Here is a 13,013-nt window from a genome sequence, read left to right as displayed (position 1 = left end):
CCCTTCACTCAGCTTCCTCTAATGTTAGCATCTTTCATAATCATAGCACAATTGTCAAAACCAGGGAATTAACATTGATACAATCATACTAACTAAACTATACACCTCAGAGTTTCTCCAGTTTTTCCATTAATGTCTTTTTCTAGTCCAAGATCCACTAGGATCCCACGCTGCATTTAGTTGTTACGTCTCCTGGTCTCCTCTAGCCTTTAATAGTTCCTCAATTTTTTCTTACTTTTTATGACCTTGATGCTTTTTGAAGAGTAGAATGTCTTTCATTTTAGAGTTGCCTGATATTTTTTTCATTACTAGATTTATGTAGTGTGTTTTTGGCAAGAACACCATAGAGATGAAGTCCTGCCTTTCTCAGGGCACCACATCAGGAGGCATATGTTGATATGTCTCATTACTAATCATGTTAGCCTTGATCGCTTGGTCAAGCCAATGTCTACCGGGTTTCTCCACTGTTCTATTTTGCCTTTGTATTAATAAATACCTTGTGGAGAGATGCTTTGAGACTATTTGCAAATATCCTATTTCTCATCAAACTTACTTTTGCCCAATAATTTTAGAATTCATCAGTGGTTCTTGCCTGCGACAGTTATTACTGTAATGTTCTTTTTTTTTTTTTTGAGACGGAGTCTGGCTCTGTCACCCAGGCTGGAGTGCAGTGGCCGGATCTCAGCTCACTGCAAGCTCCGCCTCCCGGGTTTACGCCATTCTCCTGCCTCAGCCTTCCAGGTAGCTGGGACTACAGGCGCCCGCCACCTCGTCCGGCTAGTTTTTTGTATTTTTTAGTAGAGACGGGGTTTCACCATGTTAGCCAGGATGGTCTCGATCTCCTGACCTCGTGATCTGCCCGTCTCGGCCTCCCAAAGTGCTGGGATTACAGGCTTGAGCCACCGCGCCCGGCTACTGTAGTGTTCTAATGATGATTTTCTATTTTTCTAATTCTTTCTGCATTTATTAATTGACATTTTTCTATAAGTAATTGCTGTCCCTACTCCCCAACCCCACCACACTGATTTATTTGTATCAGTATGGATTCAAAAATATTTATTTTTTACTCTATGGGCCATAATCCAACACTATCATTATTTATTTTGTTGCCTAAGCTTCACTTTCTTCGTCTGCAAGACAGGGATGATGACAACTGTCATAAGAATTGAATGAGATTTTAAAAAATGTAAAAATGTCCAGTCCAGAGCATCTATTAAATAAATGCAAACTCCATTTCTTCCTTTTCTTTACCGTCTGTAAAGTCATGCTAATTTGAAGGCAAGGCCATTCAAAATAGGTGAAAAATCTGAATTGGATAATTCTCTTTTGATGGTATACAAAAGAACTAGAAATTAGCTATTCCAGTCATGTTTAGTAGAGATCATTTGGGATTTGCCTATGTAAGACTGATTTTTAATCAGCATACCCATAATTTGTATGAAAATAGATGCTTGAGAATACTTGAAACAGACTGTTCTCTTAAGTAGTTTAAGTGTTTTCCCAGAAATCTTGTTTACGTTCTGAAGTTGCTTAGCTAAACTATTTTCAGAGATAGTCCAAAGTCTGCCTCTACCCAGATGTAGGTCATATCATCACTAACTCTGAATTAGTGAAATCACTGATTTGTCTTTGATTCCCAAGGTTATGGAAGTGAATGGAAGAAATCCAAGTTTAATTTAAAATTAGATTTTAAAAGTTTTGGTAATTCATTTTTAAGTTCAGGTGGAAATTTAAAAATAAAGACAAGATAGGATCCTAAGGATGTGAGAGTGGGTAGATCTGGAAGTTTAAAATAATTCATGAAATACAGTGAAATCCACTAATAAAGTCACTCAGTTTACTGGAACTTTCATTTTTCCATCCCATTTTTATCAGTAAGGAAAATCAAGAACATCAGGAGATTTATTTTTAAAAACAACTTCGGGGCAGTGAGGTTTGCAAGCTCTCAGTGGACTCCCAGAGATTCTGTCAGAGATTCTGTCTTACTCAGTTTGGGGTGGGACCAGGAATCTGCAGTTTTAGCAGGCACCACCCGCCAATGCAATCCTGCTGCAGGTGGGAAACAGCATCCTATAGTCGTTCAAAGCCCAGGCTTCAGGGCCTGAGTATGTGGGATTAAACCAAAATCACCACCTACCACTTGTGTAATCTTGGGAAAATCACTTCATCTCCACATACGTCAGTTTCCCATTGATAAGATGGGGCTTATGACAACATCTGTCTCCCAAGGTTGTTGTAAGGAGCAAGTAAGTGGTACATATAAAATGGTTAGCACAATAGTGCCAGATAGACTGGTGTTCAGGACATGTCTGGATACAGAACTGCTTGAGCTCAGCCTCTTACACTTGCTGTATTCATGGGCCTTATCATGGTCACTGACATTTACAACCATCATCAGGATTTTGATTTGCAAGCTATGGAGGCTGCAAAGTGAGCTACAGTTAGAAAATGTTTTGTGTTTTTTTCTAAAGATGGTGTCTCGCTCTGTCACCCAGGCTGGAGTACAATGACGTGATCCTAGCTCACTGAAGCCTCTAACCTTCTGGGCTAAGGGATCCTCTGGTCTCAGCCTCCACAGTAGCTGAGACTACAGGCGTGCACCACCATGCCCAGCTAATTTTTAAATTTGTATAGACAAGGTCTTGCTATTTTGCTCAGTCTGGTCTTGAACTCCCAGCCTCAAGCGATCCTCCTGCCTAAAGCACTGGGATTACAGGCATGAGCCACCGCACCTGGCCAGAAAGTGTTTAAGTAACAAAGGCTGACAGATCCTCAGTCAATCAGAGATACATATGATTCAGAATAGGAATATCCTGTTAGCATTAGGTAGAGTTTACTAAATGACCAAAATAGGCAACTACTGTATCTGTGTTCAGCCAACTAACAACCCACAAACATACTGATTAAAATTTTGTGATTGAATACACAAAACAAAAGAAATTAAGTCTAAAACATAAAATGTAGAATAGAAAACTCTGGGTATGGGCTACATTACTAAGAGAAAGTGCCTTCTAAGCCCAAGAGTGCAGTCGGCCAGACCCCAGCACTGCATGGAGACTCCCTGCTCCTTCCTGCTGCTCTTCCCTGCCCCAGGGCCATAGGGATGTCAGCCAGTGGCTCTTGATCTCCCAGTGAGTCTCTAGACCCCCACACAATGACTTTGTCCTAAGTATTCCCAGACTCCAGTCACACCTGTCTTCTTCAGAACTAGCTTCCGATGTGGTCTCAGAGGCTTTGGAGTGACATTCTGGGGCTGAAGATCTTCATGGGATGCAGAGAGAGAACCGAGGTGATTTACTGTCCCTCAGTGAATTGCCCCCTGGTTGCTGCCTGCTCTGCTGACCTAGGTGTTTCTGCTGAGGGAGTCCTAATAATAGAAGGGGGTCAGGGGGTTGGTTATACGAATGTGGTCAGGGATCATGCTGTCAGGACTCAAAATTGAGATATGTGGTTTTTTTTTTTTTTTTTTTTTTTTTTTTTTTTTTTTTTGAGACGGAGTCTCGCTCTGTCGCCCGGGCTGGAGTGCAGTGGCCGGATCTCAGCTCACTGCAAACTCCGCCTCCCGGGTTTACACCATTCTCCTGCCTCAGCCTCTGGAGTAGCTGGGACTACAGGCGCCCACCACCTCGCCCGGCTAGATTTTTGTATTTTTTAGTAGAGACGGGGTTTCACCGTGTTAGCCAGGATGGTCTCGATCTCCTGACCTTGTGATCCGCCCGTCTCGGCCTCCCAAAGTGCTGGGATTACAGGCTTGAGCCACCGCGCCCGGCCGATATGTGGTTTTAAAAGCACCTTTGGGAACGAGGGGTTGGTGGGGGAGAGGAAGGGGTTGGAGATTGGCATTCTGGGTGCCCAAAGGGACTAGGATTGGTGGACTGGGTAATGCTATGTGGAATGGAGTTGAGATCAATTAGGCTTAAGGGCAAGTTGGGGTACAGTGAGAGGAAGGATTGCAATGTGGTGTCTGTCTCTTTGCTGGAAAGAAAAACAGCCATCATGGAAGTGGCAAGACAGAGTGAAATGAGACACATCAGGAACAGACAAACCTAGAAGAGGAGGTATGCTTGAAAATCACTTATGGGTGAGTCAAATACCAAGACATCAAAAAGTGGCTTCTTACCTCATTAAACCTCATCACCAGATCTTCAAGGGCATTGTGCTCTCCATTCTGAGTGGTAAGAATTGATGCTGAGATGGATGCTTTGAGGCAGGGCAGGGACCTCTGGCATTCGGGAATGCCCAAGTCCCGTGTTAAGAAGCAAAGGTAGTCGACCGGCAAGACCCTGCGGTAAATACTCTGCTCCTGCTCCATCAGGATGCTGGCGACTTCCTCTGGGAACTGGATGAGAGGCTGCAGATCGATCAGCTCCTTGCTGATCCCAGCTGAACTTGAAGGGAGGGTGTTGGAATTGGCCACAGAGGGGCCTGGCTGGCGTTCTAAAACAAAGCAACAGAAGTCGTGGTTACACCAAATCTGGTGTCTCCTGCAACAGATATTTACTTGAGAGCCATTCCAAATCTTCTATGTTCTTTAACCAAATCCCCTGCTTAGTGAAGAGTTCTGTACCATTTTTCTTTCTTTTTACAAAGACCTTTCTGATATTTGTCCTGTCTGTCTTCTAGTCACCTAATGGGGTGGGAGTGGAGTGGCAGTGGTGGTGGTGGTAGGGTTGTTTTTTTCCATTTTCAGAAGCAGCATTAATCTAGCACATCATTCCCCAACCAGTTTCCTATGCTTTGTAAAACACCATTTGCCTCCTTATCCTCCTTTGCTAACTACCATCAGAGTGACATGAAATGAGGGTGAGTATAAGCATAGCGAACTTAAATGGAAGAGGAAAGAAGGCTATGGGGTGAGGAATATGTATATGCATATTATGTGTAAATGGGCAGGACACCTGGGGACCCAGAGACTCTCTGGACAAAAGGTTTCAAAATGTCATAGTATTCTCTGCCAACCCTTCACCTCCAAAGAGTGACTTTGATTTCATTGATATCTATTTGGGGGTTTGCAAGAACAGAACCATCTACAGACATAAGAAAGGAATAGGTAATAAGGAGATGTATCTAAATAAATAAATCTTACTCCTGGCCCACAACTGGTAGCAAGAAGGTGACAGAGAGATGCAGGAGAGAAGGTGGCAGTGCATGAGATGGAAGTACCAGAGTGGGGGATGCCTAGGCTCAAAATGATTCCTGTAATTAGAGACACCACACTTGCCTTTCTTTGACACCCTCCCAGGCTGCCTCTTAACTTCTTACCTGTAACTCATTCATTCAACAAACGGAAAGTCTATGATGAGCCCTAGAACAGAGTTTTCCAAAGTATGATCTCTGGAATACTGGCATTTGCAAGAAAAAACAATTTTGTGGTCACCTGAGTTGGGGAAATGTCACATATTCATGTCACTCATTCTCTTCCTGGAAATACCTGTCATCCAGCCTGGACACTGGCTAACAGCAAAGTTCGTAAGGACGACTTCCTTCACATTCAGACCTCAATATTCTCTGACTGTTTTCTAAATCTCCATTGCAGAAAACTTTGGAATTATCACTCCAAACTGCTTCATGTCTGTATTATTAAACTCCGAAGTCATCATCCCTGAATTTGACTTCTTTCTTCCCTTCTATTCTCTCTAGTAAAACTTCTCTGTCCTCAGCAAACTTCTAGTTCCCTGGCTTTGGTCTGGTGCCGTGATAAGCATTTTAGCTGGCACTCACCAGCCAGAGATTCCCTAAGAAGACAACTTGACTTTCCACCACAGGCACATCCCAATCCCCAATGCTGGGCAGACTCCAACCACCCGTTCCTTGGCTTCTGGGCTGCTGTATGATGACACTGACAAGTATGCTACTTAGTGATGGGGCTGTTGCTAATTCCTGTTATCTAACTTCAGCTAGGCCCTCAGTGTGGCTCAAAGTTGACACAAACATGTATTTTTTCCTAAACAACTCACTATCCTCTTTTCTATTCTTCTCACACTTCCAAACCTGTGTTTGTTTTTCTTACAGTCATTCGACTGTTTCTTAACTATGCTGTGACAGTGTAGATCGTGTCAGAAACTTCTTCCGTTCAGATGCCTTACATTTCCTCCATCTTCTGCTTACCTGAAAACGGCATGTGCTCCCTTCTCTGCAAGGCCCATCCAGGTTTGTGATGAAATCTGCCTTTGTCTCTTCCAGAACTTGCGTCAGTGGTTATCTCCACCTTTAATCCCTCGCTTTCTACTGACTTCTTTGCACACCCAAATGTTCAGTTTCCTTTTTCCTTAAAAACTAACACATAGGACATCCCTTATCCTTTAAACTCCAAATCCTCTCTATCTTTCCCTTCACTATGTACCTTCTACACCAGGTAGCCCACAGTCCCTAATTCCTTCTTCCATGAGTATGGTCACTATATCTTCTGATCAAAAAATCAGGCCATCCTCTCTGTCCAAATTACTAAACCATTGAGGACATGGGACAGAAAAATGGAAACCAGGTTGGTTCTGGTTGACTCTAAGCATTTTAATACATCTTTTGGACCAAATTATCAAAAATCTTCTGCAGCAAAAAATGGAGACTATCAAATTATATTTGGTTTTATCTAAGCTCATATTTAAAAAAATTAAAATCAAGTTGATGCTTACATCTACCCTACATGGCCTCCCTCTCTAACTTTCTGAATAGTTTAGAAACTAAGTTTCCTGAAAATTGAATCTGAATGTGACTTGATGAAAGAGGCCAACTGAAATTTCTAGATACTGATAATTTATATACAGTGGAATTGGCCAAATATAGGACTCTTCTCAGAAGTAACCAACTCTAAGACATGATCTCAAACTATAGCACTCTGCAGAGGAAATAAAAATAACTCCAGTCACTTCTCTAATATATAAGAGAAGAGATAATGTAATATAATATGCAAATAATGTAAGATAAGATGTCATATGGGAAACTGCAATATATCTTGAGATATGAATCACGTGCTGTTACAATGAATGACACGTCTAGTGACTGGTGGGAAATAGCAATAAGAGAGACCCAAATAAATTAAAGAATAAAAAGAAACCTGGTCATTGTAACCCTAATAAATCTAGCAGTCCCAATATAAGCATGTATCTCAGTATAACATCACACTCAAAGGAACACAAATTGAATGCTAGAAGCTTTGAAACAATGTTGACCTTCCGTGTGGGTTTCCTTAAAGCTGGATTACTCAGGGATTTCATATCATCCCACGAAAAACATCCCAGAAGTCTTCTTGGGGCATAATTCTTTGCCTTCTAAGTTCCATACTTTTAGCAGCTGTTAAAAACACTACACCATGGAATACTATGCAGCCATAAAAAAGGATGAGTTCATGTCCTTTGCAGGGACATGGATGCAGCTGGAAACCATCATTCTCAGCAAACTATCGCAAGAACAGAAAACCAAATACCAAATGTTCTCACTCATAGGTGGGAATTGAACAATGAGATCACTTGGACACAGGAAGGGGACATCACATACCGGGTCCTATTGTGGGGAGGGGGGAGAGGGGAGAGAGAGCATTAGGAGATATACCTAATGTAAATGATGAGTTAGTGGGTGCAGCACACCAACATGGCACGTGTATACATATGTAACAAACCTGCACGTTGTGCACATGTACCCTAGAACTTAAAGTATAATAATAATAAAAAAATAATAATTTAATAAAAAAGAAACAAAAAAACACTTCCCACTTTCCCTCATCCTTGTTGAGCTCTCCTTATTATGTCCTCTTTCCTCTTCACATGACACACTGCCCTAGTGCTCAGCTGAAACTTACCTCTGAGCCTTGCTCTCTAACAACATGGGCCACTGGAAGATGGATTAAAAACTGAATAGTTCTGGCCGGGCGCGGTGGCTCACGCCTGTAATCCCAGCACTTTGGGAGGCCGAGACGGGCGGATCACAAGGTCAGGAGATCGAGACCATGGTGAAACCTGTCTCTACTAAAAATACAAAAAATTAGCCGGGCACGGTGGCGGGCGCCTGTAGTCCCAGCTACTCAGGAGGCTGAGGCAGGAGAATGGCGTGAACCCGGGAGGCGGAGCTTGCAGTGAGCCGAGATCGCGCCACTGCACTCCAGCCTGGGCGACAGAGCGAGAGTCCGTCTCAAAAAAAAAAAAAAAAAAAAACTGAATAGTTCTAGGACCCCTAGTCCTTCCTCATCATCCATGAAGCAAAGTTCATAAAGCCCACTGGACTCTGTGGCTCTTCTCTTTTTAAGAAGTGTCTGGTGAATAAAATTACCCACCTCATTGTTTGCTCTCAGTCCCATATTCTTCAGTTAATAGTTATTCTAGGCCGGGCATGGTGGCTCACTCTTGTAATCCTAGCACTTTGGGAGGTCAAGGCTGGCAGATCACTTGAGGCCAGGAGTTCGAGGCCAGCCTGGCAAACATGATGAAACCCTGTCTCTACTAAAAATACAAAAAATTAGCCAGGCATGGCAGTGAGCACCTGTAATCCCAGCTACTCGGGAGGTTGAGACAGGAGAATCACTTGAATCGGGGAGGCGGAGGGTGCACCATCACATGCCAGCCTGGGCAACAAGAGTGAAACTCCGTCTCAAAAAAAACAAAAAAAGTTATTCTACAGAAGAGTAAGGCTGTATTAGTTCCTTTTCACACTGCTTGACAGAACTACTGGAGACTGAGTAATTTATAAAGGAAAGTGGTTTAATTGAGTCACAGTTCTGCATGGCTGGGGAGCCCTCAGGAAACTTACAATCATGGCAGAAGGTGAAGGCGAAGCAAGGCACATCTTACATGGTGGCAGGAGAGAGAGAGGACGAGGGTGGGGGGAATCGCCACACTTTAAAACCATCAGGTCTCATGAGAACTCACTCACTATCACGAGAACAGCAAGGGAGAAATCTGCCCCCATGATCCAATCATCTCCCACCAGGCCCCTACTCTGACAAGTGGGGATTACAATTTGAGATGAGATTTGGGTGGGGACAAGAGTCAAATCATATTGAAGACTGTATCTTTAGATACTGTCACAGTCTAGAAATATTTACCATGAGACACAGTAACTTCACATTCTGATTCTCTGCTCAAAAATAAAGTTTCCTGTTCCAAGTGCTTTATATAGATTAATTCAGGACATAGATAGTATTATTGTCCATATTTTATTCATAAGAGAGCTAAGGCTCACATAAGGTCATATAAGCAGTAAATCAGAGAGCTGGGATTTGAGCGGGATCTATTTGACTCAAGAGCTCATGCTCCTGATCACTCAGGATATTGCCACATTGGCATTCTGGTTTATAGATGCATCTCAAGTGATTTAATTCAGAACAAATCAATTACTGTGTTAGTTTACTTGGAGTGATCTGATAAAATAACCTCTTCAAACTCCAAAGTTAAAGATTTGACCAAGAGGGTAAACAGTTTCCTTCCTTGGTCAGCCTGGAACCATCACTTCAATCACTACAACTATGTGATAACGCATAGCACATAGAAACTCAGAAACTCAGAAGCACACTCTCCTTTCCTTCCCATGAGTTCACATGAATGTTCCTATACTTTAAATCAGTATTTTCCAAAGTGTGTCACACTCAATTTATGCAAAGCACAGTTTCTTAGTTAGCAATCTAGGGAACTACTGGGTTAAACAAAGTTAAACAGGCTTTTTTTTTTTTTTTTAACTGCAGGACTTCTCAAAGCCATTAATAATTCCCATGAGGGGAATATAGTGTCATAGCACATAGCACATCCTCAACCTTGTTGTCTGTCTCTATATCATTTACATGGGGATTACAGTGTTTTCAGAATGTTTCTCATCATACTCAGAGAGTCTCATTGGGGGAAATGAAGCATGAGGAGTTTGTGAGGTTGGTGGTTCCAAGGAGGCTTACTTCGCCATGTGGCTGGAATCCTATGTAAAGATAGAAGTAGGGGAGAGATTATGGATTATTTAGGAATTTGTAAATTATTTCTCATGGCTGAATGCTATATTAAGAGAGATGGAGCATCACTGTAGAAAACCAGGAAGGAAGCTTTATTTTCTAGAAGGCACTAGAGAACAGGTGTGGCTCATGAAGAAACAAAGGTAGATGGGGGTGATGGGAGGATGAAAACACATATGCATCCTAGATTTTTGGGTCTCCGGGTCAACCTAGACATCATTCCACCTGGAGGGAGGGGAATCCCAGGCCAAGTCTTTGCTTGATGGATACTGCTCTGAGAAGCTGGAGCACCACTATAGAGCCCTCTTGCCACCACACAGAGCCCTCCCTTCCCTTCCCCTCCCCTCTCCTTTCTGTCTTGCAGGTGATAGTCAGCCTCTGACCTCAGCTATAAGCTGCCATTCCCAGAAGCTATCCATAAACTGCAGAGCCCAGAAATACTAGGTAGGGCAAAGGCATAAGCCTTTAAATCTGATGAGCATTTTCCACCTAATGCCTTGGGGTACAGTGCCTTTGGGGAACCCCTTCCCCCAGGGTTAGTAGTTTCTAAAAATGGTTGTTCAGATCCTGATCCCCCCAAGAGCCCTGGGCTTGGGCTAGAGTCCAGCAAAACCTGCCATTTCCCATTTCTTTCTTTCTTTTATTTATTTTTTGCTTTTTGGTCCCTATGAAAAGTAAAAGCATTTTTTCTTGCTATTCCCCAGATGAAAATCCAGAGTTTATAAGATAATCTCAAAGAATCCTGCATAATGTAAGGGAGTCATGACAGGTAGCCATTGCTAATTTTAGTTTTTTTTTTTTTTTAAATAAAACTTGAGTTCAGTTGTTACATGAATTGCCCAAAAATCCAGCTTGTGAGTGGTTAGCCCCAGAATTGGCAAAAGCTAAGAGAGAACCTGAAGTTTCTGGCTTCTGGCCCAGTCCTCTGTGTTACCCCAAGCTGAGCCTGGGTTATCCTGGGCATGCTCAGTGTCCAAGGGCTGGCACTATTAGCTGCCAATACATCTGAATGGGTTTCAGAAATGTTAAGGAGAAATTCATTCATTAAGAGTGCCTAGCATGGGCCAGGCACGGTGGCTCACGCCTGTAATCCCAGCACTTTGGGAGGTCGAGGTGGGTGGATCTCGAGGTCAGGAGATCGAGACCATCCTGGCAAACACGGTGAAACCCTGTCTCTACTAAAAATACAAAAAAAAAATTGGCCGGGCGTGGTGGTGGGCATCTGTAGTCCCAGCTTCTCAGGAGGCTGAGGCAGGAGAATGGCGTGAACCCGGGAGGCGTCGGAACTTGCAGTGAGTGGAGATCGTGCCACTGCCCTCCAGCCTGGGCAACAGAGCAAGACTCTCTCTCAAAAAAAAAAAAAAAAAGAGTGCCTACTATGTGCCATGCTTTGTATTCAGCTATCCTGATGTTGAAATTTAGTGAACAAGAACAAAGTTTTGTTCATATGGAACATCTAGGAAAGGAGATAAACAATAAGCACAGTAAATGAGTAATGATGCATATGAGAAAGTGATAAAATTGCTATGGTGAAAATCAAACAGGTTTCCAGGATGTGGGTGGGGAAGCTGTAGTGTTACATAGCATATCTTTTTTTTTTTTTTTTTTTTTTGAGATGATGTCTTGCTAGGTCGCCCAGGCTGGAGTGCAGTGGCATGAACCTCTGCCTCCCGGGTTCAAGTGATTCTCCAGCCTCAGTCTCCCAAGTAGCCAGGATTACAGGCATGTGTCACCATGCCCAGCTAATACTTGCATTTTTTAGTAGAGACAGGGTTTCGCCAGGCTGGTCTTGAACTCCTGCCCTCAGGTGATCCACCGGCCTCGGCCTCCCAAAGTGCTAGGATTACAGGTGTGAGCTACTGTGCCCGGCCCACATAGCATATCTTAACTAGACTGTTAGTGATTGTCTCACATTTTCTGCAAAAGTGGGCAAAACTTTCCCCTCCAAGGTGCCCTTGGCTTGGTCATCATCATCCTTTCTCATGTCTCAACGGTAGCCATTAATTGAGCTCTTAGTCGTCACCATTTATTAGCCCTTTGTGTTAAGCAACACATTTAATTCTCACAGCGAACCCTGTATGGTGGTGTGATTATCCCCCTGCTATAGATGATAAAACACAGGTCAGAAACGTTAAACATTTTGCTTAAAGACACCCTGCTATTGAGAGACAGGGCTGAAATTTAATTGCAGCTCTGACTCCAAAAATCTGCCCTCTGTTACACTCAGCATTTTGAGGCATCCTTTGCAGAGGAGACATATTTCTACACACACACACACACACACACACACACACACACACACAAGTTTTTTCTCTTCTGGGTAGAGAATGGAGTTGAAGAGTTAGGTAGGAATACCTTACAGGATTCTGACTTTAGAAGGCATCTCCTCCCCAAGCCAGCTGAGCAACCTTCTGATCGTGACTTTAAATTATATCCTATCAAAACCTGGGAGAATCTCCATGTGCCTATGTGTCAGAAACTTTATCTTTCATTCCCATTCCGTGTGAGGGGTGGTGAAATGGGCACAAGCTTTCTTAAGAGGCAAAACAAAATTTTAAGCATGTGTATTCTTTGTATTAGAAATCTTGCTTCTACGATATTATCCAACAGAAACTCTTGCAAAAATATAGACCAAGTGAGGTAAATTTATATGTACTGAAATTGAATTTATTTCACAAAATATTGAGGACAAAAAAGCAAGTTGAGAACAATGGAATCTTATCCTATTGAGGGAAAAAATAATTTTGTAAATATAGGTATATGTTGCATATCCTGTCCAGTACACACCAAATAATAGTGTATCTCTTACACAGTTCTGTTTTGCCCAACTTTTTTGTAATGCACATATGACAGTACTTTTAAAAACAGATCAAAATGGGCCGTGCCCAGTGGCTCACACCTGTAATCCCAGCACTTTGGGAGGCCGAGGAGGGTGGATCACCTGATGTCAGGAGGTGGAGACCAGCCTTGCCAACATGGTGAAATCCCGTCTCTACCAAAAATACAAAAAGAGGCCAGGTGAGGTGGTGGGCACCTATAATCCCAGCTACTTGGGAGGCTGAGGCACAAGAATCACTTGAACCCAGGA

At 42.8% G+C, this 13,013-nt stretch overlaps 1 protein-coding gene across 2 annotated transcripts in view; it reads right to left on the bottom strand.

Annotated features, from left to right (window-relative positions):
• LOC117091955 (1-phosphatidylinositol 4,5-bisphosphate phosphodiesterase epsilon-1) overlaps positions 1–13,013 on the bottom strand; it is a 245,213-nt gene that overhangs the window by 149,233 nt on the left and 82,967 nt on the right. For both annotated transcript variants that reach the window (XM_033225009.1, XM_033224999.1), the window contains one exon: positions 4,121–4,437. In XM_033225009.1, the coding sequence (XP_033080900.1) occupies positions 4,121–4,437 (317 nt within the window). The remainder of the gene's footprint in view (positions 1–4,120; positions 4,438–13,013) is intronic.

The sequence above is a fragment of the Trachypithecus francoisi genome, unplaced genomic scaffold (genome assembly GCF_009764315.1).
Source record: "Trachypithecus francoisi isolate TF-2019V2 unplaced genomic scaffold, Tfra_2.0 Contig01436, whole genome shotgun sequence".
Classification (NCBI taxonomy): Eukaryota; Metazoa; Chordata; class Mammalia; order Primates; family Cercopithecidae; genus Trachypithecus; species Trachypithecus francoisi.
The sequence above is the reverse complement of the archived record's forward strand: the minus strand, read 5'-3'. Positions and strand labels throughout refer to the sequence as shown.